At 40.3% G+C, this 27,457-nt stretch overlaps 2 protein-coding genes across 3 annotated transcripts; both read right to left on the bottom strand.

Annotated features, from left to right (window-relative positions):
- Positions 1 to 1,044: 1,044 nt before the first annotated feature.
- alkbh3 (alkB homolog 3, alpha-ketoglutarate dependent dioxygenase) lies at positions 1,045 to 9,465 on the bottom strand. Of its 2 annotated transcripts, none has more exons than XM_072386344.1 (10): positions 9,393 to 9,465; positions 8,804 to 8,887; positions 8,495 to 8,604; positions 8,348 to 8,382; positions 8,162 to 8,209; positions 6,766 to 6,869; positions 5,245 to 5,333; positions 4,809 to 5,018; positions 4,083 to 4,181; positions 1,045 to 1,857 (listed from the first exon to the last, which is right to left on the bottom strand). In XM_072386344.1, exons 2-10 carry the CDS (start codon positions 8,880 to 8,882, stop codon positions 1,732 to 1,734), a joined length of 900 nt encoding a protein of 299 aa, XP_072242445.1. In that variant the 5' UTR covers positions 8,883 to 8,887; positions 9,393 to 9,465; the 3' UTR covers positions 1,045 to 1,731. The 2 variants fall into 2 exon arrangements, with proteins under 2 accessions (XP_072242445.1, XP_072242444.1); XM_072386343.1 differs by having other exon boundaries at positions 8,495 to 8,607.
- Positions 9,466 to 10,140: 675 nt separating this feature from the next.
- hsd17b12a (hydroxysteroid (17-beta) dehydrogenase 12a) lies at positions 10,141 to 26,567 on the bottom strand. The gene is made up of 11 exons (XM_072386345.1): positions 26,278 to 26,567; positions 17,207 to 17,253; positions 16,711 to 16,786; positions 15,152 to 15,259; positions 14,148 to 14,212; positions 13,898 to 13,942; positions 13,456 to 13,490; positions 12,579 to 12,660; positions 12,341 to 12,406; positions 11,731 to 11,880; positions 10,141 to 11,419 (listed from the first exon to the last, which is right to left on the bottom strand). Exons 1-11 carry the CDS (start codon positions 26,453 to 26,455, stop codon positions 11,279 to 11,281), a joined length of 993 nt encoding a protein of 330 aa, XP_072242446.1. The 5' UTR covers positions 26,456 to 26,567; the 3' UTR covers positions 10,141 to 11,278.
- Positions 26,568 to 27,457: the final 890 nt, after the last annotated feature.

Raw genomic sequence — 27,457 nt, forward strand, 5'->3', positions numbered from 1 at the left:
TTCGATCTACCAACTTATAACATCTTTTCAGTATGATTACAACAAAGGTTACATCATTTCCCAAATCTCAGACGTTGTGGAGCACATTTGCTTTCTGTTCACTGTATTTTGCAAACAGCACACTCAGATTTCAGTCTATTTACATGACAAACTTCTTACCAAATCCTGTTATATTTGAACCCGTTGGTCCCAGGTGGAATTTTTACCCTTCAAGGACAATTCTGCCAAAAACAGATGCTTTCAATTGTTATGTATCATAAGCTATAGATGACGCTCAGACATTTGGAGGGGATCGGGGCCACGTGGAAGAGCTTAAAAACCCACCTAGAAGAATTAATAGTTGCAGCAGACCAGACACACGTATGTTTTACTTGCCTCCCAGTTAAAAATAATACAGAACTGGTTATTTGCATGGGAAATGGTGGATATTTGTCTTTGGACGACAGCACGAAAGTGAACAAGGCCACCATCAGTTTTCTCAATACAAAGCATGTAGAAACAGACACCCAGTATGTTTGATTTATCAAAATGAAGTGTAGATTATTTTGCTACATGACTCCTAAATGTGTCATTAGCAACAGCTTATCACTGGATAATTTAACCATTTTTTTTCTGGTTGTTAAATCTTCTGTCTCAAACTTCTCAATCATGCGCCTGTTTGCTTCACTACTGCAGACCCCAGTTAACAAGCCTGACTGTGGAAAACACACCTGCACTGGACACAAATGATTAGCAAATATGCACAGTTACATCAACCTAGCAGTAATTAAAATGTCTTATAGGGAAAATATATTTAGATACAATCCACAAGTTAAGGACATAATGAAATTGAGGAAAATAAACAACTAAAAGGTCCTTTGAATAATATGGTAAACAAGTTAAGAGGAAATCATATAATACAAATGAACTCAGCAGGCAGAATTATTTCACAAATAATATTTTATAATTATTCATCAAGCAAAGACAACTAGTAATACAAGTCTTTGTACTTTTTCTCTACTTTTGAGTGAACATTTCACTCCATGCTACTAGAAGAACCCTCTCTTGAAAAGGACAGCATAAACAAATATTATTCAAAAAGAAAAATGAACTCCAGCTCTGTTACTGACCCAAGTGGCCACTTAACCTTCTCACATTTTTTTAAAGCATCCACACTCCCCTCCAAACTGCTCTCCATGTTAGATTAAGCTGATAATCATTTACATTTTACACAAAACAGTGAACAGTCTGCTGTACATTCCCATAGGATGGAAATATTGATAAAGCAGTGTTATTGGTGCAGACATTTAGTTTTCACTCAAAACAGCCAGCTTAAAATAACTGTAGTTTAAATTAAAGTTTAACAAAAAAAAAAAAGTAAGGAGTAGGAACAGTAAACTTCCCCTGCCAGGGCTTTATAGCCGGCTCTGGAACAAGCGCCACAAATGAATGTGAATCCTCAGATTTTAGATACAAAGAGACAAGTTGAAGACATCACTCCAGTGATGCGATATAAACAAATGTCTGTGGTGAATAAATTAAATTAACATGACAGTTTGAGCGTATGATCCAAAGTTCACAATGGAAACTTCTTCTGCTTAGCTTCTTTGAAAACACTGAGGCAGCTGGTATTTAAACTGGAGACTGACTTACTGATGTGTTTGTTTGATGTCTTTCAAACAGCTGGAATTCTTTGCAAGCAGAATAAGAACACAGTCTCCTCTTCCTTTAGTACCTGACTATGAGGGGATTCTATGGTTGTTTGCCTGTGAATCGCATTTTAGTGCCTGGCCTGTGGCCCTCAGGCTCCGGGTGGATGGTTCTGAAGGTCAAGTTGATGCGTGGGCCCCTGTCATGGTACTCTTTGGCCACTTGATGCTGGTGAAGATAAAGAGATGGGTACATGTTGGTCCTTTACCAAGATGGTGGAGGCTTAGAGCCTTGCTAAAAGACAATAAATATAATGGACAACTTTCTGCAAATGGGCAACACTCAACAATTACAGATAAGAAACTAAGGGTAAGATATATTTATTTTATTTACAAACTACAAGCTACAATCTATCAACACAAAAAAGACCATTTTACATGTTAACAAATACATTTTTTAGTAAAAAATAAAATGAAATAAAACCTTTATTTTCTAACCATTTGGCACAACTTAATCAAGTTCAGTTTGTTCATGTCTGAACCTTTTGAATAGAAGAATAATGACTCATTTTAATTTGTGCATCTACAGCCCTAAACCTATAAGGACCCACAGTGACACAGGTGCAACAAATGACTGAAACTTTAACTTTTTTCAGAAATGTGATCCATTTGGTCTATGTTTTTTAGGGGAAAATCAGTTCTTATGGATAAAACACACACACACGCACACACAAATTCTCCTCTATCAACTAAAGGAGGGGAAAAGTTTGCTTAACCACATCATTTTCAAATTTAAGAGCCAAGAAAAGGTAGAAATCACCATTAATTGATTTTCAAAGAAATTAAAGTCTTTTAATGATCAGGACTGACAGTTTCTGTTACATATTTAGGATTAATTTTCAATCCTCTCTGCCTGAGCCAGACAGTTTTGTTAGGCTGACTTGCAATAACAGAGAGAGGATTAATGGCTCGAGTGATCTTCTATCACTGGAGAGGTCGTAAGAGCGCAATGAAACCTTTGTTGAGATACTCGGGGAGGTGTCATCATAAAACACCTGTGACCTTATCCTGTTTTCCTTCTAAGCTCAAACCTCTTTCACTGTCTCCTCATTTCTCTCCTGCTTTATTCCTCCGCCCTTTAGTCTGTCATTCTACAACTTCACTTACATTTTAGAATGTGAAAATAGCGGACTTGAAGGAAGACTGCAGCTCTGGTAACTCATTTCTGATATTTGCGGATTGTGATATACACTAATGTTAAATAAATCAAGAGCACAGACTGATTGATGCTCATCGCTTTACAAGCAACACTAGATGGAGTTCCCCAAGGCTCTACTTATGGGCCGATATATTTTGGGTGAATGATGTTTAATACTCCCAATTTTCTGTGAACAAATTACACTAATTTAGATTAGTCGAATATAATTTAGATTAGAATGAATGTGCAAATGACTCCATCAAATGCCGACTTTCGATTTAGTTCTAAAGAGTTCAGTTTCAAACATGACTGAGTATGAGATCATGTTATGATGTCAATTTTTTGCTTCTAAACTCAGTAAAATAAACCTACTTTGGAACATGTTTTTTTTTTTTATGACAAATAGTGTTGTTCTTTTGCACAGCAGTTTGGTTAAGCATCCTTTGCCCTTTTTGTTAAAACAAGTTATCTTTAATAATATAACTTGTTTTTTTAGATAAATTAAGCTTTTGTCTGTCCTTCCAACGGATGAGGTTTTTGTCATAATGAAATTCAAATGACTGTAATAGAAAATATTCACATTTCTGAAGGTGACCCAATTATTTTCAACAAACTCACGTCTCTCCACTCATATAAACCCTTTTTTTTTTTAAATGGCAGTTCTATCCTCTTAAGCGTGTTAGTGAGAAGCACAAACACTCTTATATCACACGGGTGAGATGAGAATTTTAGTTCACGACTGTGCGCCACCTCAAAGTTACATGCGGTTACTGTTTGTGTGAAGATGACCATTTAATAACTGTCAAGGACGGTTGAGAGCACAGTTTTTTTTTTCAGGTAAATGTCAGAACTAAAATGAGGCTTAAAACAACTACTGTTCAACAAAACAGAGTGATACCAAAAAAAAAAAGAGAATGACAAACTGTCAGTACTATTATGTATACAATCTGTTGTTGTTATAACTCATTGGGGTATATCTTGTCTGCAACTGTAGCATAATAATGAGATACAATTATTTTTACGGTGTAATTTGTCTCCTAATAACACATGAATTGCGCGAAGCTTGAAGTAGTACATATCCTGAGAGTTTTTGGGAAAAAAAAAAAAAAGAAAGTGGTTCTTATATTTTCATATATTGAAGAATGTTTGCGTTATTGAAATAATGATAAGTGAGCTTTATACATGGGATGGTATTGTTAATGCGTGGCCTTCTGCCTTTATGGCCATTTGCACTGGATTTGACTATTGAAACATACCTGCCAATCATCCTGTGTAGCTCCTTCCATCAGCAGAAGCGTCCCATGACTCAACAGAACCCGAATCCGCTCCACGTAAGTGTAGTCGCCATTCTCTTCCTAGCAAAGCACACGCACTTGTTAAGCTGTACTCTGACAATACACAACACAGCTTATTGGTCAGATTTAGATACAAACAATCCTAAAAATACAGTAAGAAAAGCCAATCCTCTAACAAGATCACAATAAAATACAAAAACATCTCATGCACACGCTGGCGCCTTCAAATATTTCCCTGAAACTAAACACATGCCACAGCCTCACTTTAATTTGTATTAAAATCTGAATAGTAGTTGACAAATAGTGAAGTGTAGTGAAAGCATATCTTTGTTGACTGTGTGCAAACTCTTTTTTTTTACCCATCTCGGTTAACACAAACAGAATAACATCAGATAAAAGTGTCTGAGGGAATACAATATGAGACTATTTTAAAGAAAACAGGATTTAAGACTAATAGAAGCAAAACATAAATTAAGCTCTTGCTTGTTTCAAATTTAAAACAGCACGGAAAGGATCGGCAACTATAAAGATGTTCTGACATGAAGTGCTCAGAGGCATAATATAGTTAAACTATCTTGTGCTTATCTAGTTAACAGTGTTGTTGGACTGCACTGTAGCCACAAAGAACAGACAAACAAGCTATTCTGAGCCAGGTGAACTAGCTTTGGCACTCAGCCATCATCTCACTGGCGGAGGCTGCTTGCGCAGGCTGAACACTCTGGTGTCACCCAGACTGAGGGAGGCAATGGTTGGTTTGGCACCCAAGGAGGCCTCATCGTCACTGTGCCAGCCGATGCTGTCGTGCCCATCGCGATACAAGTTGCACAGCAGGGAGTTGAAGGTGCATCCGCTTATCTGCTCCACTGCCGCGCGGACTGTTACCAGCAATTCATGCCACTATGAGAGGGGAAACAAAAAGAAAAAAAGAAAAAGAAACAAATCCAGGAATTAATGTAAACTAAACAGATATAAATGAAACAAAAAGAAAAAGCTCAAAAAGAAAAACCATCATAGAAAAAATAATTACAAAACAAAGAAAAGGAAAAACACTATGTAAAATGAACATGTGTGGAAGATGCTGTGTGACAATATGCTCCTTTGAGTCATGATGCAGTTATCTAACCTGTGCGTTGGCAGGCATAGTGGAGCGAGCATACGTGTATGGCAACTCCCCATACCAGCAGGTCAGCCTGGGCTCTTCATATGCCTCATCTAGAACAAAGGCCCACATGCACACAAAATATTAAAGTGCGAAAAAAAAAAAATACAGATTTCCCAAAAGATTCTTGTTTGATATCAGACAAAAAACCCGTCGCTGTACTTATCGGGACCAAATCTCTGTTTTTTGAATACCTAAGACTTACAGTCTAATTACTTCAATTAAACTTTGTTGGAAAAAGTTCATACATGTTAGTTTTTATTTAATTCCTGGTAAATTTGTCACAGAGAACAGCAGTTTACTGTCAGAAGAAAAGCAAGCATCAGTCACTATATTGCAGCAGTAACTAGACGGTGATTTCTGGGCAAAAAACTGGCAAATTTCACATCAATGTTTTCCTTCCCAGTGTGAACACAGATCCAATAATCACCTGTTTTGTCAGTAGTCTACTTCCAGCAGAAGATAACGTAAACATCTAAATTGAATTTGTCTCTATCTCTGTTGGTCTGGATGTATCTCTTTCTGTGGCAACAACAGTCGCATTTCCAAGAACCAATTCTCAGCCATTAAGAGTATTTTGGTCAGCCCTCTGGGGTGGGAACACAGTGAAACCAAAGCAAATAGTTTGACTGGCCATCACTAATAATAGGGCTGAATTATTCTGGGCTTGTGGAGCTAATATTTCTAAATAAGTTTAGTCATTTATCAACACTCAAAAGCTTTACTCTCTCCATAAAAAGATGTTATCACATGGAAAAGCTTTACAAAACCTTAAACCAAAGAGTTTAGAGCCCTGAGACCAAGTGGTTGGAAAAACTGAGTCATTGTATTAAAAGGGTGTTTTTAAGCAGGGCAAGATAAATGATGTGGAACAGGGAACAAGTTGAAGAGTCTGTTTTCCACTTCTTTGCATTTCCTTTCACCCAAATGTCACGTGACTTTGTTGACAAACTCTGAGGAATGATGAGGAAAGTATTACACAACCTGTCTCTGTGGGCAGTGATTACAAATTGTAGCCCCTTGTCTACATCATGCTGTTTATCAGCTACGGAGCTGTCGCAGAATAGCACACAAGATGGACGAGAGCCAGCTGAGCAAAAAGGCGAAATCCGAGACAAAGTGTGGCTTCATCTAAACATGATCACTGCATCTACTCTGAGCACAATGTGGGATTTTTCCTTCCTTTAAACCGACAGTGTCAAGGGTTTGCAAAGTAAAGCTGACGTATAAATTCCCACAGTGCAATACGTACGGCTTCAGTTGCTTTGGGATTATTTGCAAAGTTTCTGAAAATATAGAGTACTAACTTCTACAAATCAATACAAAACTGGCTCCTGTGCAAAACAGGAGTCTTTTAGCAAGACTCAAAGCCTCCACCATCTTGGTAAAAGACCAACAACAACACAATTCTTCACCTTCTGGTTTATACACAAGTTTACATTACACCCTTTCTACATGGCTTATTGTTAAGACCCTGGTACCCACCCTGTCTGTAGTTGGTCTTCTGGGACCAAGGCAGCTCTACTAGCAGCTTACTGAACATCCAGTCAGCCTCTTCTCTGGGAAGAAAGCCAGGCAGCAGACGCAGTCTGGATGGATGAAAAGACATGAAACACAAAGACGTACTAAGCAGTCCAGAAAAGTAAGACCGATATATTCAATATTCATGCCTAATTTGAGTTATCAGTATACATAATCCTAATTATACATAACCAGAGGTTATATAACTAAATAAAAAATGTAGACACCCAAATCTTGTTCATAAGAGAAGTATAAAAGCATAACAATAAATAAATGGTCGATTCAGAAACATACAGTCATGTGAAAAAGGCAGTGCACCCTCTTTCATAATCATAATGTTCTAACCATAATGTTTAACACAACAGGAGATTAAAGAAAAAACAGTCGATCCTTAGCAGATCTTGAAATCAGATAAGTACAACCTCCGATGAGTAACAACATATAATATATTACACTGTGCCATTATTATCAAAAAACGAAGGTAAAATGCAAAAGCAGCATGTAAAAAACTAAGTACACCCCATGATTCAAAGGCTTGCAGATTCATATGCTGTGTTTGGTTTCCACCAAACGTACTGCTGTGAATTATGACCAAACATCTCCACTTTGGTCTCATCTGTCCAAAGAACATTGTTCCAGAAGTCTTGTGGTTTGTTCAGATGCAAACCTAAGCTGTGCTGCCATGTTCTTTTTAGAGAGAAGAGGCTTTTTCCTGCAACCCCATCAAACAAGTGACACTTGTTCAGTTCTTTTCTAATGCTACTGTCATGAACTTTAAAATTTTAGTTTTGCTCGAGAACACTTCGACATGTCGTCTGGGGGCTCTGAAAGGGTGCAATTAATTTTTCCCCAGTGCTTCTGCATTTTGGCTTAGTTTTTATAAATAAATAATAGTTTAAATAAATAATGACGGTGGTGGTGTTCAACTTGTCATTACTAAACTTCTAACATACATGATAAATCCGGTCATGATCACAGATTAGTTTTACTATCAAAATGTATTTTCTGATCAAAGTGTTTTTGTGGCAATTAATGCAAAAAATGTATTTAAATAAATCCAACAAATATTATTGGACAACACGTAATAGAAAACAAAAAACCAAGATCATCTTTAAAAACATGACTCTCTCCTATGTGACCCTGCAGGAAACATGGGAGCTCATTGCTCGTGTTATCACTGCCATCTACTGGAATTAAAAATTAACTACCAAAATGTTTCATCTCAAGGAAACATGTTGGTTTGCTGCTATGCTTTTCCAGCATAACTACAAGCACTGCTAAATCTCATCTTTCCATTTGATTTAATGCATCATCTTCTCTTTCAACTGAAAGGATTTGTTCTTCGCCGAATTGGACTTACCGGGACATCCCTGATGGCCCATGGCTGATCTCGTAATCACCTGCCAGCCTGTCAAGAGCAAAATTGTGCATGTTTGGCAACCTTTGTGTACTAATAAATCAGGTTACACTACAAAGAGCAGACACGATAAAACACAAAACTATATTTTCTGAAAATTTCTAGAGAAGTTTGTATTGTATAACTTACTCTATAACCTTCTCTGTTGGAACGTCTCTGACACACTGCAATGAATGAAATACAAATACTGAGAAAGATTTAGAAGTATGCTTATTTTGTTTTTTTATAATGATGCAAAATACAAATGTCCTCAGAATTAAATGTTCTACCGTTTACCTTGGTGGGCTGGTGAAACTCAAAATCTGTAGATGTCTTCTGGTTGCCAAATCCCCAAGAACCAGAGGCTGTGTTGGCATTTTTGGGTTGATTGATGTTTGGTACTGTACCTGCTAAGAAAATAAAAAATAAAAAAAAACCCCAGGAAAACAACATTTCCGGGTTATTGCACAGGTTTTTTGGACTTAATTAAATGTGTTCCTCAGTATTGGATTAGCATCCAGGCAATGAATAAGTAAATATCTAAATGGCATTCTAATTTGGTAATAGGCATGCCTATTTCACAATATGAATTACAGCTTAAATTACCTGTTCGACCTGGGTGTTTTGGCTGTTGTTTGGCCCAGGAGCCCTGGACTCTCGCACGTTGACGCTTATCTGACATCATCCGATCTGTGATGTTAGAAACAAGCAGCAGTGGACCATCAAGATTAAAAGAAATGCTACATCGTAAGACAATAAACAGCACCCAACTCCAACTGAATCTCCCTGAAAACACATTCCCTATTTATATAGTGCATGGCTCTCTGCAAGAATATGGGTTTCTTTCCTCTGGTGTGGAGGAAAATGGGTTAGCATGCTTTTCAGAGTCTTTTTTTGTTCGACTTTGTATACTAAGAGGGATTTCATTTGGCTTTTGTGCTTTTCACATTTTTAACGTTATGTCTACATTTGAGTATGCACGTTCTCCCCGTGTATGCGTGGGTTCTCTCCGGGTAGTTGAACTAATCAACTAGCAAGTCAAACTGAAGAGGTACAACTGGCTATTACGTAGCCTTTTAGTAACGTCAAACGAAGGTGTAAATCTACTTACAGATGCAATTATAAACACCTTATGAACGTAAGAATGTATCACAACAACAAGTGACGAAGCTGAACCTAAATGTTCATTACTTACCGAAAACACTGCTAAAAGAGGCAACTTTACATTAACTAGAGTGCCTTTTTGACAGCCATATCGACTGTGCTACATAAAAACAAGTCCTACTCACTCACTACTGGGAAGCGAGACTATGGTTCCGGGTAATTGTTAGCCTGTATCGCTACTTCTAAACCTTGAACTGTATATGAAATTTATCAACAAAAAAATTGTTTTTATATAAACATACATATATATATATATAGTATGTTTTATGAAAAATGAAGTAGTCATTTTCCAACTTAGCTGAGTTTCATACGTTTTACAATTTCTTACTTGACTTCTATAGCTCAAAATTAAGTGAAATTTTGTATTTTATTTCATCTGCTGCACAAATTTGATAGAAATTTAAATTTGATTACGTACATACAATCCACATATGAAATTCAACAGTATATAAAGTGCAATCAGGTCCATGCCGATTATATAATCACACATACAGTTAATTCTCAATTGGGACCCTTTGTCATGGTAGATACCTGTCACTTATCACCAGATTTTAATATTCAAATCTGTAAATCAGCACAATATCCACTCATTGCAGTTCTAGCACATCACTGCCCAGCTCCTCCACATATCAAAGAGTTCTTTGGAACAACTTGAACCACAAGCTTCTGCCAATAACAGGCCCATGCCTTCTACAGCAGTGCAAGTTTGTATATGAACTGGTGTATGACAAAATTTCTAATTGCTTCATAGCGTTCAAACACAGAAAGCAACATATAGATTATTTTGACAAAACTTTTATTAACAAACAGTAGAAAACATGCCATCAGCGGAATAAATGTAAACAGTGCATTTTACATGTGGAAATTCTTATCTCCAAGCATATAAAAGACTCTAGAAAGGAAGAACATTTACAAAACTACTTAGGCAAGGCACAGGTCAGACCACATCATATGGGGTATTGACTTGGGACATGACAGTTAAAAATGAGCAGTTCCACCATTTAATTTTAAAAAGTGATTATCGAGCGGTATGTAAACTAGTCTTATAGATGCGGAACTACAGCCGATGATATAACCTTCCAATTTTGATGTTAAAACTTTAACTCTTTTCTGTGTGCTCCAATAGGATCACAAAGGCCGACATTGCGATTAGGAGAAAGAAAAGGGTTGATAAGATCTGGTCATTGAAAAGCAAACCAAATATCCCATCTCTGAATCTGATCACTGGCAGCAATATTGTCACGAGGAAGGCACTGTAGGACTCAGACAGTCTTTGGTTTAGAAGTGATAAATAAATGAAACCACAAACCCACCAAAATGTGACATTTTAAATAAACTACAAACATATATTACCAGAAAAAAAAAGAGAGGACGAAAGAGATAAGTTGATAAGCATGTCATAAGTTCAAAGATGCAAGTAAACTGGCATGATTTAAAAAAAAAAAAAGAAGCAGAGACTGCCATCTTTAAAGGTCTCCGATTGATAAACAGATCTATGTTCAAAGCTAGTTTCAAAAGGTATGGGTTTGGCTCATGTGTTCATACAAATATACAATAAATAATTCTATATAAAAAGATACCCATCACCGTTTCCACTGCCTACAACAGCAGGGTTAACACATAACTCTTGCTGTATTATTCCCACCATCAGTGTCACTGACCAAAAAACAAATCAAAAACAAACCGACTCCCTTTGGCACGTCAGTTTGGCATGTTAGCACTTAACTTTACCATATGACTTCCTGACTCTTTCTCCCCAAGTTAAAACACGTGTTCCAATGTACACATTTACTGAAAGGCACGAAAGGTTACATCTTAGACAGCCCCCGGAGGATTAATCACACACATTTCTTTCCTTCCTAAACACTGCAATGGGTCAAAACATAGTGGCTGCCTGCATAGTCATCAGCTGTCCACCTATTCACTTTTCAAACTTGCTCCATTCTTCTGCTCCCGCAGCTTCCTCCTCTGTAGGTATCCTGTGCGCTGAAGGCGGTTCATTGACGCTCCCAGGAAGATAACAATGCTGATCGGCACTAGCTTAGTGGTCACCCAACCCTGTGATCAAACAAATGACGTAACATAGGCGATTATGTTAACAATACATTTCAAACTGTTACTTTCAGGAGTTTAACTCTGAATGAAAATGCAAAATAAATAAATATCTTCATTAGAATCCTAGCTAGCTAATCTACATTTCATTAAGCCCTTAATGGGTATCAAATAAAGCAAAATCAACAACTAAAGAGGGAACTTCAGTCTCAAGTTTGACTTATGTTTACTGAAAGCAATTTTCAAGTTTATTCAGTGCATACCTGCACAGAATAGACATTTGCCAGTTTTTTTAGTTTTTGTTTTACATTTCTTACCATGACAGCATGAGGGAAATAGCCATTGGTCTGACTCTGCAGACCCACAGTGGTGAGCTCAGCTGCTACGTAGCGCTCTGGGGTGGGTTTATCAAGAGTGGGCTTCCTGATACGAGTCATTTTGGTGGCCACGAAGAAGGGCAGCACACTCTACAGAAGGACAAAATTTGAACATGACACGTGAGCTTTTAAACTGAAAAGAAAATGGTTGGAATGTCTGGTGTTGCGTAGTAAAAACACAATTAAGTTGAAATGACTTTACACTCTCTAGCCACAAGATGGCACATGAGTAAATATCAAAGAATGCTAAAAAAAGAACCACCAAGTCTCATTTGGAACAACATATTCTCATTAGTGTGACCGTTTTAACAGTAGCCCCCTTTAGTCCTCATAGAGCAAATTTAAAGTAGATGTGGAGAGAATGTCCACTCACTTAAAATAAAATAGAAATAAAAAGAAAAAGGACAGTTGTACTGCATCTGAGGAACAGACTTAAGCAATTTGGAATCATAGAAATTTCCATTGCGATCATTTGACAATATTACTGTTAACAAGTGAGACAGTGAAAGAAAAGTCCTATGCATGGCAGAGGTGTGGGATTCATTTTCACCTGGATGATGATGCCCTGACGCCTGTACTCCTCCTGAAGGCCACGGGAGAAGAAATCCATGAAGGCCTGCACACAGAATGATACAATTTTACACGAGGCTGTCATTTCTTTAAAATGGGACAAACATGGAGGGTTGACAGGATAAAAGTAGAGGACACCATGCTAATACAACTTAAAAAATGATCGGTTTCCAGAAAGAATTCTTGATAAGTGACACAATCTCGGATTAAATAGGTACCTTGGTTGAAGAATAGACTGTGAGCAGAGGGAGAGGGTACATGCCGCTGGCAGAGGAGATGTTGAGGATAACGCCTTTCGACCTGAAGAAAATACAACAAAAACAGAATCAAGATGTTGTAGCGTTTAGTTTTGTTGTTTGAGCAAAGAGCAACACTTAAGACAGAGTTTTCAGCATATCATGAAATATACCACAGCAAAAAAAAAAAAAAAAAGTCTTGTAAACATGCTCCCATAGTACACTTCTAAATAAGAAGGCTTTCCTCATAGACCGATATCAAAACACTGGATAAATGTATTTTGTGATGCATTTAGTTCTTATTTTTTTCCTTCACGTGAAAAAACTTTTCAATGTTTTTTTATTTTTAAAAACCGGTGGGAATTCTGTGTCTATACACATTTAGCACTCTGGCAAATACACAAGTGATATTGCATACACACACACACCCAAACAGTGTGGTAGTGCTCGTGTGCGTTGCCATGGCAGCCTGTTGCTGCAGTGATGTAGTGGAGATGCTCCATTCTCACACGGCACCAAATGTGCCTATGCCGTTATTGGCCAGCAGGTATCACATGGCAGCAGAGCAGCCAATCGGGTGGGAAGAGCACTTTGTGTGAATTGAAAGCTTGTCAGCATTGCGTACAAAGGAGGAGAGGGAAAGACATGCAGTGATGGAAAAAGCTCGGTGAGGATTTCTTGTCCCACTTCCCAATGAAAAGAGTCGCCTTTATAAATGCAGCATTCCCCCCCCAATACTCTCTTTATTGCCCAATTGTGAGGTGCCTTTATTTAGCTCCGTGCCACAGTCCATCATTCATCACACTGATATCTGACTGCAGTCATGTCGCAAAGCATGGAAGCCTCTAATTTAACTCACCTATCAACCATTCTGGGCAACACAAGCCGGGTCATCTAGAAAAGACAACATCACAAGATCAGTTAATATCTATAACAGCACACAGACAATGGCAACTCATGAAATAAAACAAGGGGTGACTAAAAGACTAAAAGTAGCAGAGCAAGAGGGAGACAGGCAGAGACCAGCAGAGAGAAAGAGTTGCGTGGGTGGTGAGTACAGACAGTGTTGGTGTAGTCCATGGTTGCTTTGGGAACAGCTGAGACACTGCAGGTACCATGATAGGCACAGCAAAAGAGAAGGAAAAATTGGAGGACAACAAAACAAAAGGGGGGGGAAGTGACAGCCATGGAAAGGGTTTCAACAAACACTTGTGGCGTGATACAAACATATAGCTTGTAATCACCACGCTGGATGGACTTGGAGGAAAGTGTACAGAATCTTTCTGGAGGGACGAACTTACCTGGCACACAGATGTCATGTTGACGTTGATCATATTTGTGATGAACTGAAACAGAAAGCACCAGTCAGTGACACTCATGAATAATCAAAGGTTTATGTAGTACAGAGCAGACACCCCCCCCCCCCCCCTCCCCCCTCTCATCCCCCCAGGTAATTAAATAAAAACCCATGCTTTTTATGTTGAGGCTATGCTCTGACTCACAAAGAACAAGTAGCAAAAGTTTCTCTCTCTCCAAATAGGGGTTACTTACGTTTTCCAAATCAGGAATATGGAGGTAGTACTCGGGGTAGGGGTAGGAGACACCAACATTGTTAACTGTTCGAGTTAAAATAAAGACAAAAGACAATTACTCCACTGTTTTCACAACACATCACTGAGCTGGTGAGCTCAAACTATCCTAAATAACTACCACAAGGTGGCAGCAAAAGCAAACAAGCTGGAGACAGGCATTCACTTAACACTAGACACAGCCACACCTTGCAACCAGGAGAGCACAACTGGTGTCTTAAAAAAAAAAAAAAAAGAAAAGGAACAAAGAGTTCTCTTAAATGTCTGTCTGAAAAGTACAATGTGAACTCCTGAGTCTAAATGCCTGTAGGAAACACCTGGAATTTCAGCAGGTCTGTAAACATACAACATAACTCCAGTTATTGTCAAGGCAAAAGTGTTTGCTGAAATGTCTGTAAAGCTTAGATTTACTTAAGAGAAAGGGCACCTGCTTCAAGAAGTAGAACACTGGTGACGAGCATTAATCAATTAGTTAGATACGCATGACGCTTCAGTGATGGCTGCACTGCTGCAACACAGAGCTAAAACAAGATACCCAACGTAGCTTTATTTGCAGTGAAAGTATACATAAAAAAAAAGATAATTTCAATCAAATTGATAAAAGTACTGTGCTGTGAAGCAAAACTAAGACATCCTTTAATCTTCTCATCATGTACAGTACAATCTGGAAAACAATTAGGCACGTCCCACAAGTAAAGTCAAACCCCAAGATTAAAATCAGCCATCAGCTAAATAAAAGGTCATTGTAGACATGCAAGTCACCTCATCCTTTGACCCCCCATGAGTAAAATTCAGTTTCATTGCTGCTCATCACTACAAAAATCAGCACATGCTGCAGACATAAGACATCACTTGCTGTCTGAAAGCACATGGTGATGGGGTGTCAAAAGTTTGTTTTGTGGTTCTGCTTTACTCTAAGGTGAAAGTCATCAGAGGAAAAGTAAAAAGGCAACAATCAGCTCTTACCAAGAACTCCAATCTCTAGACCAGCCAGCCCTGCCTCGATCTTTGGGTAGATGTCCGTCTTGCCAAAGTCAACAGCAATGGTCTTGGTCTCCACTTTATACTGCTCCTCTGTTGGAGGGGAGGGGGGGGGGGGGGGACAAGTGTTTGTTAATGAAACAAAGGAGGCAAATATAAAAGTAGAAATGAAAAGTTATGCTACATGTCACACCATGCATCACAAATCCCTTACATGGTCCCAAAACGGAGCATTCCGTTTCAAAATCCTGATTCCATTTAAATAAAAAATAAGCACGAAACCGGTCATTATCCGACTACAACTGAAGAGGGCGCCATGTGCCAACAAACAAGCTGAGTGGCCTTCTACTTAGTCATGTTTGACTTGCCTGCTGCAATTAGAATCTATTGTCTAAAAAACTCCCTTGGCAGATATGTGGCAGAGGGATTTATAAGAGGAAAAATTGCTGTGATGCACCTCAATAAAGACCAGCAGTGTCAATGTGTGTTCTACTCAGACATGAGACGATATAGAAAAGAGTGGGCATGAGAGAGATGAGAGGTGGGGGTGTGTATATTAAATCTAATGAGAAGGAAAAATGGGTGCTCATGGGTTAAATTCTCCCTGAAATCTATGCCAAAAGGCAGTTCAGGTTGTTTGTGATCATAACTTCTGTGAACCCATGCCAAAGAACTTAATGAGTGCAAGGTTGTCAACTTGGAGGAGTAATTTGGGGGTGCAGATAGGTGCAATCAAGAGACAAATGATAGAGCTGTGTAGAAAAGAGGGGAAACATGCACAACAATGAAATTATAGGTGTGACAGGATGGGTTGCCAGGTTACATGCTAAGGAGGGCGGTTTTCTCAGACTAATCGTGAGGGAGGAGTGCCAGAGTTTGGCACACTGCTCCCTGCTCGTGACTACCCATCAGCCCCCTCTGTGGACTTTAAGCACGACAGGGGAAATTGCACTGTGGGAGACGTCAGAGACAGATGGAAAGACAGCGAGTTGTGGAGAGGGCTACCATTTACAGAAGGGTGGAGGGCCACCCTCACCATTCAATGGCAGCTAAAATGTGGAGATTTGCCAGGATGGAATTGGAAAAAAAAAAAACACTGCATGTTAGAGGCTTATATGAGGAAACTCTGCTCTGTCTCAAACATGTCAAAAGGCACAGGATGGTGCAGGAGTTTCCTTTAAACAGGCTCTTTCCTTATGTAAAAAGAGAGGAAGCAGAACATAACCCGTTTTCTCAGATGCATGCAGTCTCCTAGAGTTCTGAAAGAATAAAAAGGCACAGGAGTCCATTTAAAAAAAAAAAAATCATCAACTTGATCATGTGCTTTCCGCCACTTTTGTAAATTTTGATAAAATGACAACTCTGTCTCAAATACACCTCTTTAATTTAAGCTTCGAAAACTGATCCGCTAACGGGCTGGGAGGCTGCATCTCACAGCTTGTCCATAAAGAAAAAAAAAAACAACAAACACCCTCGTCATCCCACACACTGCACTTTTAAGCCAAAAAAGGCTTCCAACATGCCTCACAAAGTCACACACTCACCAAGTGATCTGGCCACGTCATCCAGCTTGTCTTGGGAGCGACTGATCAGCATCACGGCAAATCCTCGGCGGGCCAACTAGCAAGAAAGAAAACAAACATTACATTAACATGATTACTTAACAATCCAGCATGGATACACATGATCAATTTTGCCCTGGAGTTGTGTGTCTAGCATCTAGCCCCATCGTAGCACTCACAACAACAATACGAGCCAAAGCCCCTACATGGCCTTATCCTGGTATGGGTAAAACACGTGGCAGGGTAGCCCATAGTCAACGTGTGCTTAGACTCCTGTATGTGCTCTCGTTGGCAGGTCTGCGTTGGTCAAGTGTGAACATATGTTTGTGAGGTCTCTCTAACGTTGACAGACCTTTAAGAGCACTCCCCTACTGTGGCCTTTGTGTGAACACAGAGTGTGTGTAAATGCGCATGAGTCATAGATTTTCCAAGAAGAAAAAAAAAAATTAATAAATAAATAAGGACCCAGAATTCTCACCTCCTCCGCATAGGATTTCCCGATTCCATCCGTGGCTCCCGTCACAACTAAAGTGAAAGAGGAAAAGAAAACATTAGAGTTAAGTTATATTGACAAATTCACAGCAGTGCTCGGGTAAAGATTAATTTCATTAGTCTAAAAGTTAATGGTTTGCAAGGACTCTTTTTGACTGAAATCACACTCTGTCAGGGGAAACTTAGTTTAAGTTTAATTTGCACATGTAGTGTGGCTGATGCCATTTGATAAGGTTAGACTGTCGACTGAATCATTCTGCCTCAGGTTCTCCGTACTCGTAAATAAGAGCTTTGTTCAGATTGCTATGGCATGTTCATATCAGGTTTGGCCACTTGCAACTGTCAGTGGAGATCAATGTGGAGTTAAGCCAGACTTTTTCTTAGGTTAAACACCATGCAGTCAAAGCAAATCTGTGTGCAGACACTCCCTCTAATAAAGCTCACATGCATTTTAGGAAGGCCTCTTTTAAGCTCAACAATGGCAGCTTTTTCCTCAGCCAAATACTATCTAATACATGTACATGGGAAGTTTGCTTTTAGAGCAGAAACACAGCCCAAGGTAATATAGAAAGCAGCACAATTACAAAGAAAGAGCTACAAAGACAATAGAGAGGAAAAATTCTACAGGAGGTGGAGATAACAATCAGATAGATTAAAGAAAAAACAATGTATAGGATTCACAAAGCCTACATCCTTAACTGACAGGTAATTGAGAGCCGTTTCCACAATTAAAAACAACAATTCCCTGCAATCGAATACAGCCTTGACTCACTTACATATACAGACAAATCTGACCCTTAAGGTTGAATCAGCAGTGTAGTTTAGAGAAAAGGTGGAGGACGGAAAATGCTGGTAAGCGAGTGAGCTGTAGGATAGTTTGGCAACAGTTGAAAGATTTTGTATAAGCACTGAAGGAGAAGGTAAAGAGGCTGAAGCGTGAGGAGACGGAGGCAGCTGGCGAAGGAGCTGATGATCCAACTGTGTTCAGAGTTCTCTTCACCTTGTCAAGCAAGAGGGGCTATTTTTAAACCCTCACTGCCCATCAAAACTCATCCCCTGCTTGACTGATGGAGGGGAGAAAGGATAGCTGGAAAGAGCAAGGAACAGAAACACATAAGGGGAGGTTGAGAAATTAACATAAGAGACACATACACACACAAAAAAGAAAGAGTACAGCAGTGGTCAGGAGGACTGGAGGTACTCACGAATACACATTGAGTGAGTTGTGAATCATGAATATATAAGCAAGGCTTAATGAAAGATTAATAGAGGTAGAGGACATTCTCTGGCAAAGAGCTAGGGGAAAAAAAAGACAAGATGAGAGGGGATGCAGAGAGGAGGGGGTGATGACGAACATGGAGCAGGAGAAAGGAGGGTGAAGTGGGGTAGGGAGGATCCTGGGGGTGGCTAAAAATAGAACTGGAGCAAAGCAAGAGAATGAAAGAGTGAAGGAGCATGACAGAATGGAGATCATGGAGAAGAAGAGAGAGGAAAAAGAACCAGTGAGTAAATGAGGAGTGAGAGCCAATCGCACAAAGTCAAAAGTGAAAAAGAGCAGAAACCCTGGTTATTTTTAAACCTCCCCCATGTGAAGAATGAAATGCTCCGTGGCAGAAAAGCCTCAATGGGCACGGGCTATACCAAATCTGGCTCTTGCTGCAGATGAAGGTGAGGGAGAAAAACAGAGGTAGGGAGAGGCTACAGTTGCTGCAAAGTAAAATGGCTGGGGTGGAGACAACCCCCCTCCTCAATCAACGTGAGGTGGATAAGGCTTATTTGTTTTATGAACTACAGCATCCATATTGCATATGATGAAGGAAAAAGAAAGCTAAAAACTGGAAATTAATGGAGGAGACGGAAAGGAAGCGTGTACTCAAACGTCTTGTAAAAACATAAGATGAAAAGCACTGACTGATATTCATTATTAAGAGTCACCTTCTATGACTCTTAATAATAGATTCCCTCAAGGAACAAAATGACAAGCAATGAAATACAACTAAAAGCTTCAGTGGATCAAGCACATTCCGCTCCTACAGAACAACAAATTCCCCAAAAAGACAGTCGGGATGCACGTCATTTGTAGGCATGACTGAGTTTCAAGAGCAGAAAATTACACCTGCAGCTTGGAATGCAAAAAGAATGTGCCAAAATGCACGTACAGCCTCTCCGTTTAGACTTTAGGGTACAGTCGTGCAAGAATGCATCACTGCGTGCGCTTTAACATTAAGTGCCAAATAACCTTTGGAACTTGAAGATGCAGGCGTTTGTGTGTGCTACATGCCGCTACTTTAAGAATGCAATTAGTATACACACATTGCCATCTCACAGTTTACAACCATGGAATGTAACATTACTACATTTTGGGCAAGTGGAAAAATTTTAACATTGCACATTTTCTGGTGGGCCTGGGCTGTGCTGTCAATTTTCTGTCGACTGTCTCTCACCTTCTACCTTGCAACAGTTGTAGTAAAAAAGAAAAACATGACTACTTCGGCAGTGCAACAGAATTACTATCAAGGAAGAGTGCAAATATGATGTATGTAGAGGGGAATTTGGATGCATGGAAATTATTGTGGTTCAGCCACCTTTTTTCTCCAGGGACATATATGGGAATATATATATATATATTCCCATATATAACCATTTCCTCAAACATTGTCTTGTAACTGTAATGGGGGGCATTGTCAAGCTCAAGACATTTCAGAATATACCAATGTAAAAAGAAATGATGCACTCAAAATATTGAAAAAGTACATGTAAAATTAAAAAACACATTGTTCAGCTTAGTTCAACTCACACACTATACACACAGTGTGGCTAGCAGGACATAATTCCCCTCGTGAGCAGTGCGTTACATCAGTGACACAAAGCTCTAACGTAACACAGAAGGGATACGCAAGCAAGCGAGTGACAGCAGCAATGACGCCAACAGAGTGAATGTGTGTTGATGGGGCACAGGAGAGAAGTGTGTGTGTGTGTGTATGTGTGTGTGTGTGTGCACTGCAGTCTCTTATTCATTCCTACCAACACAGCTCTGAACCCAGCTCCCTTCCATTGCCCACACCTCTGAGAAACTGGTCCACCATTGCTGGCTTTTAGGCATCCTGACGGGGGCGCATTTGCACTGCAGCTCAGCTAAGCTTCGTGCTGCACAACACTGTCAGAGGTATTGACATCCCCCAGCCTTTTCTGTCTCCCTCCCTCCCTCCCTCCCTCCCTCCTCAGCAGTGGAGCAGCCCCTGCTGCTGCCTGCTCACTATTCTGAGGGTCTAAAAAAAGCAGCAGGAGGAGTAAAAATAGCAGCGCCTGCACTGCCTCGTCTGGGAGCTGCCTGCTTGCTTGCCTGCTGCAACACCTGAATACCAACAAGGTTCCCCACCATCACTGCCACGATGCCAAGGATGCTGCTGAATCCCTAAACCTCCAAAAGCCCTGATGCGAGCATGAGCACTGCAGGCCAAGAGAGAGAGAGAAATAAAACTCCACAGGATTTGATCAGCAGTGGAAGAGGAACAAGACAAACAAGAATTTGGATTGATGTAGACCGCATGAAAGGGCACATGTTTGAGAATCAGCACTTATGTTAAGGTGTGAGTGCAAAAACTCCCCACCAAGCACCCAATTAAGATTCTCAGTGAGGAGAGACTGCGGTCCTTGTATGGTCCACTCTCCTTACTGTTATGTAATCTGTCGCACCCCAAACTCTCCTATCAACAAGCAGCCCCTCCTACCTCAAAAAGAAAAAAATATAAATAAATGGATGAAGGATATATGCAGAAGAAGATTCAAAGACAGACTCAGAATATACACTCCATCCGCCATCTTCCACATTCAAACGTGCACAAATATGTTGCTTTAAAAAGCAGGAGATTAAGTCACATTGTTGATGCAGAAGTTAACAAAAAAAAAAACTTAATTAGGCTGGAGGAGACAGAGAGATGAGGGGAGGGTGAGAGAAAGGAGAGTGAAAAAGAGAACATGTACTTCAGAACTGCTCAAGATAGAATCCCAATCTGTTTGGGTAGAAAACAAAAAATAGCCCCATTTCCCCACCCTCATTTCTGTCGTCACATTCCTCCTGTTAAAAAAAAAAAAAAAAAGTCTGTTTCTTTCACCACAACTTCTTGGTCTGGAACAGAGCAAGTTTTAAACAGGAACTCAAGACATACTGGTGGATATATGTGATGCTGAGTTGCTCTACAAATCTAGTCCATCAGGTAAATTTAACTATACCTCTAAACAGATTTTCTCCATCACATTTTTCTGCTTATTCAACTTGCATCCAGATAAGTGTAAATAATTCAAGCCAGACCAAAAACATTTGCGTTGCATTTTACCCACTTAATATAGTCAAGATGCTCCCCCATCCTACATTAAAATAAATAAATAAATAAAACTAAAAAATGAAAATGTATGTCAGTTAGTTGTGCAACAGCTCGATACCTAAAACTAGGTTAGGCAACTTTACTTGAATACAATACATTCCTCTGTTAGAGAACATCCTCGAAAGACTGACGTCCATTACCTCTCAACTGAACAAACAGCTCTTCTGGCATGTTCTGTGGTATCACTTTACATAAGGCCGTATACCACTGACTCGAAATATGCCAACCATCCAGTATTGTGCGTTCCCACAACATGATTGAGCAGTGACCTCAGTGCTGCACTTGATGCCTTCACCTTTGTTGTACAAGCTGAACATTTTTAACCATAGATGGACCTGGAGAGGTCTCAATGTGAAAACAATGGAATCAAATTTCAGGCCTAAAAATGCTGATAGAACATTACTTGTAATCAGTTAAAATGTGCAAGTTCATAATAATAACAAAAAGCAAAACATTACCTTGCAGTTTTTTAGGGTGATATGCTTCTTATGATATATTTGATGATAAACTTGTGTATCAGACTGTTGATTGCAAATTCAAGAGGCCACTTTGGGTTTCATGAAACAGGACAGATATTTTTGGCATGTCATTAGAAAAATAATCAATTTATTAATGGAAAATTTAAATGATCAATAAAAAATTTATTAAATAATGATCAGTGTGATTGACAAGACACTAAAAGAAAACAGACCTTGTAAAGAGTTCTTGTGCCATCTGTGATGCTCAGAAAATCCCTTGCCTTAAGTAAAATGACCTAAAACAACCTTTGTTGAGTCTTTGTGAAGCCAGAGCTAATATCTTTTCAGAGATGCTTGCACAATGACAAATATCAGCACTAGACAGAAATTAAATGTTCCCGTCTTTGCTGAGAGGAGACAAACTGAATAGAGGACGAGCTCTGTTGCGAGGTATTGTGAGAAGGTGTTTGTGGGCAAAAATGTATGCAGAATGGATGGAGAATATGACAAAAAAAATCAAACTGGAGATGAGAACAGCGGGTTCAGATTAATACAGTACAGTAGCTTTAAAAGAAAAAGAAACATACTTGCTGGATTGGGGTGTTGGGTGATAGGGACAAAGTGTCATTGAAAAAGGAAAAGAAGAGAATCTTTTACTCTCACTTTCTAATTTTTTTTTTAACCCAGCATCCTTGGCTCTGGCACGTGTGATAGAGCGTGTTCATCACATGAACAGTTATGTTCTTACTCTCCGCCCACACACACGCAAGGCACTAGGGGGAAGCACATTCACAAGGATGAAGTAGAGACCCTGCTTCATTTGAGGCACACTGAGAGATACATTTCATTCACGTGTGCATCTTCCCAACCAAGAATGAAAACTAATACCAATTCATAAAAACCCAGAAGATTTTTCTCTGACAATTCTAATCCCTGCCCTGTAACACTGATGTGCCTGCAGCTTAGGGTTGATAAGCTTGAATGCGATTCCTTACTCCTCATCCAACTCTAAATTCTTGCATAAGTGCTGACCCCAGCTTTATTCACTGCATCCTTACATAATCACACCATTTCCCTCAATAAACGGATGGCAAAGGGAAGAGGGAGGGGGACTCTTCCAAGATGCATCTCAAAACCAAAACCCTTTCCATCTTTACAAAAAAAAAAAAAAAAAACTCCCTTTGGTCCAAATTATCTCCCTATAATGGAGTTTTACAAACACGCAACCGAACAGACACAGGCTCTCTTACATAATATGGCATGCTGGGGGCTCAAAGTGGGGGAGGAAGCAGAGAGGAGACAATGCAGAACATTGCCTTACTGATAAAAGCACTTTTAGACTTTGCCTCACATCTACTTTTTAGGCCTTGTTTAAAAAAAAAAAAAGACTTAAGGGCAAGCATCTTTTTGACAGTAAGACATTCCACCTCAACATTACAGAGTCACTGAAAAATCTGCTGGAAAAACAAATCAAAATCTTACATCTAGTTAAAAAGGATTTCCTGCTTAGAACTTTAATTTCTTTGGTCACGAATAATAATAATAATAATAACAATAATAATAAGAAGAAGAATGAGAAGGGAAAAAACTGTGTTGCAGATATTGTCTGAGCTGGTAGGAGGTCTGTGGAGTGGGGAGGGGGATAGTGCAAGCAGTGCAGCGGAGAGGCTGGGGAAGCCGTTTTGACTCACGCTGTAGTGCTTCTGCTTCACCACCAGGAGTCCCGTCCGCTAATAAAGAGGAGCAGTCATTGGAGCTCCTGAGAAATCCTCTGCATGCGAGACCTGCAGAGCCTCATCTCAGCACAGAGATCAGCAGCGATGACAAACTAAGACATTATCAAACCAAACAACATCAAGTACACACCTGAACACTGTTGCACCTAAAAAACAAAGCCAGTAGGTTTCAGATCTCAGCTGATTCAGTTTTAAATGTTGCAGGGAAAACTAACCAACCACCTGCACACCTCAAACCTGCGTGACCAGAAAGTGTTACTGTGGCAGTCAAGTCATCAACTATCTTTTTCTTCTCGAGCAAGCCCGTCAAGAAACTGTGGCTGAAATGAAACCATAGCTATTAATACAGCATCTCCTTATGCAATCACTGAGAACTTGCACAAGACTTTGCATTAAATGCAACAAACCGCAACAAATGCCATTGCTGGTCAACTCTTGGTCAATTTCTCTGCGCAAATAAACTGTTCATTAAGTAAATAGCTTGTAAGGTCATGACAAAAATCCATCAATTCAAGTTTTATGTTCAATCTCCAGAGGACTCTGGAACTTAACATGTTACACTCTTGTACTTTGAAATAACGGAATATTACAGGCGGTTTAAACAAGCAGAACTTGTTGCAACCGGTGCCTCAGTGGTAAAGTGAAATGCGAAAGTCTCTGCACTTGACGAGAGAATAGTTCAATTAAATCTCACCACCACCTAAACCGGCTCCACCGGCACATCTGGTTGAACCTGCTGAGGACATCTACACCCCGACTCTTTAACACTTACTCACCCGTTCACCTCCTGCGAACACCCAACCGCTGTGATTTGAAACGAACGTCAGACTTGTCAGACTGGTGGCAGCGACCGGTTTCAGGGAGTGGCACGCGAGTTCACGTTGGGAAAAGGGTGCGCAAAGAACATATGTGGCGGTGTGGAAAAGTTGGAAAATCGTTTCTGACTAACACTGATTAATCAAAAGAGAATTTCACATTCACATTCAAAACTATTAGTTTAGAGCACTTCACGTTGTAGGAGTTACATCTGAGTCATACTTGATGCACCAAAAACTCTCTCTGCTGGTGCACAAGGATAAGGAATCATTTTTGGTGATGTGGAGTGCAGAGAAGAGCCCCGTTTGTAAAGAGTTGTGCTCTAAATGACGATCTGGTGGGGGTGGTGATCACCATTTCTACATGACCAATGGATGACGATGAACAAGCACATGACTCGTCGGAATGCACCGGCATTCCTCCGCATATGCCATCAGAACCACCAGAAAAAAAAAGAAAAGTGCATTAGTCATTCCTAAAGGCGCCCTACCTTTGCGTCATGCATGTCACCCCCCCCTTAAGGCGCACAGGGCATCAATTAAACATCCGTTATACCAAAAAGAAATGGCGATTTGGAAGTGAAGTGCGTCACGGTTCGCAGAAAAACGTCTGTGTAATTAAAAAGCACTCACATCATCCGCTTTGTGTTATATGACAGCAAAAAAAAAAAAAAAAAAAAAGGGGGGGGGGGGGGGTCGGTCTATCCCGATGTGAAGGAGAGAGCGCCAGGCAAAATGCGCAGCAAGAGACTTCAGACGCAGCAGTCTTCTTCAAATAGAAGACCGTAGAAGTGGGTCAAGCCATGCCAGGCATGGCGGTTCCTATATGAGACCAGTCTCCACCAAACCTCAATACATTGGCGTGATCGCTAAATTTCTTCCAGTTGGCCAAGCATGTTGAAAAAGTACATTTTGTAGTCAAAAATCTAAATCATGATATTCTAATCTTACCAAAATATGTTGGGCGACTTGTACTTGGCTAGGTAAAGTGAGAAGAAAAAAAAAATAAACAAACTGACGGCATAAAAGTACGAGAAAACACCACTAAGAGGTAAAAATATAGCTACAAAGTATGAAAACACGTGTCAGAATGATTGACAGACTACTCCAGTGGGACACGTGTGGATTGAAAGCTTTCAAAATGATCAAGATGTGGATCACGTTTCAGTTAAGCATATGCATTTGTCCTACATCATGCGGATGAGCTATTGTGGTTCAGTAGATCTCGGGCTGAGAGCTCACCCACATAAAACAGCTCTCTGAAAAGTGCGCATAGCCTGCGCAATTTGGCTCCTGGCTCACCAATGTGGGGCATCCCCCTACCGCTCCAAATGTGGGTGAAACGCTGATTGGAGCCCATGGCAGCACACTGTGCTATATGTTTGACGCGAGGGGGGGGAAAATTGATAATTTGAGCCAGTAAAGACCATCATCTTGTCAGTCAATCAGCTGCTTACCTGCGCCTGTTACGCAACATCAACCTCCCCTTGAATTAAGACACGAAATCGCAGCAGAATGCAGCTCTACTGCCAAAAGTGAAGTTTGAGCCCAATAACCTCTTTTTGGTGTGTGCACGTCGAGTCCACCTGCCTACCTTCGAGCTGCCCCTTTCGTGACCGTCATGTACTGTAAGGGGCATGAAAATTGATGAAACCCAACTCACCTGCCCATTTGCCCAGCTTCGGGGAGAGCAGCTGTCCATTTCCCAAGACCCAGATCCTGAAGCCCAAGAACAGCTTGTAGAGCAGCCACAGCGCCAGGGAGGCCACAGTGAACGCACCGACCCAGAAGAGAGGCGTCTCGGCCCTGCGGATCATTTCCTCAACGTTCATCCGGTTCATGGCAGCGGCTCTCGGTGACTCGGCTTGTATGAGAGTGTGTATGTGGAGACCTCAATTTTAGGCAATGTGCTCTAATTTCCAAGCCACAACGTGAGAGAGAGTCCCTTTATAAGGAGGTTGTAGCATCACACACACTCCCCCAACACTTGTCTAGCCTGATTTAAAGTGCACCGCCCACATCTGCTCCTCACTGGCTGCAGTAGCCATCTCTTGGCTGATCCAGCTAGCCAGTAGGCGCATTTCAATGTCAATCAACTGCAGAGCTTCCCCCATTCATTCGATTTTCTGTATGAACTAGGGAGGGACAAAGGGAGACCGAGGTGAGGAGCGATTGGAGAAACATTACGGCAGCTCCCATCCGGAGTCTGTCATTGGTTCTTGCCAGAACAGGTTTGACGGTTTCAGTGAGAATTATGAAACCCTCCAAACCCACGCTTTAGGGGGAAAAAAAGAAAAAAAACTGCCCATACCACTTCATGAATGAAATTATGCTCTCATTGGTGAGGAATGTGAGCATCGTCCCGCCCAATGGATAGCGTTCCGTGACAATTCATTGGCTAAAGTGACGCCAGTCAGTGAGGTCAGTCTGCTCCGAGCCAGGCATGAGTCATCCGTCTATTTTAGGTATTCCGTCTGCATCACACTGCTGATAACCCATAAAAAAAATCTGAAAACAGGTGCATCGAGGCATCATGGTGCCTACATTCGCATAATTGTTCCAGAAAGCACTTGCACACCTGCCTCTGTAGCAACATGCAATTAAGGACTTTCCCAACAATAACAACAACAAAAAACTACAATCCCCAGCAAAGCTTTCTCTTTTCCCCACTCTCGCGATATTAGCTAGTAGTAGTAAGTTTCCCATCCAAAACATTGGGCAGGGTGGAAGACATGTGATGTGTGTGTTGTGTTACATAAACATTGAGACAGGCTTGTAAATTTCCGTCGCTTTATTTCTCAGTTTTAACATTTCCACACACACCAGCAAGCCAGTCGTGTTTA

Source organism: Leuresthes tenuis, unplaced genomic scaffold (genome assembly GCF_036924035.1).
Source record: "Leuresthes tenuis unplaced genomic scaffold, fLeuTen1.0.hap1 SCAF_5, whole genome shotgun sequence".
Lineage (NCBI taxonomy): Eukaryota > Metazoa > Chordata > Actinopteri > Atheriniformes > Atherinopsidae > Leuresthes > Leuresthes tenuis.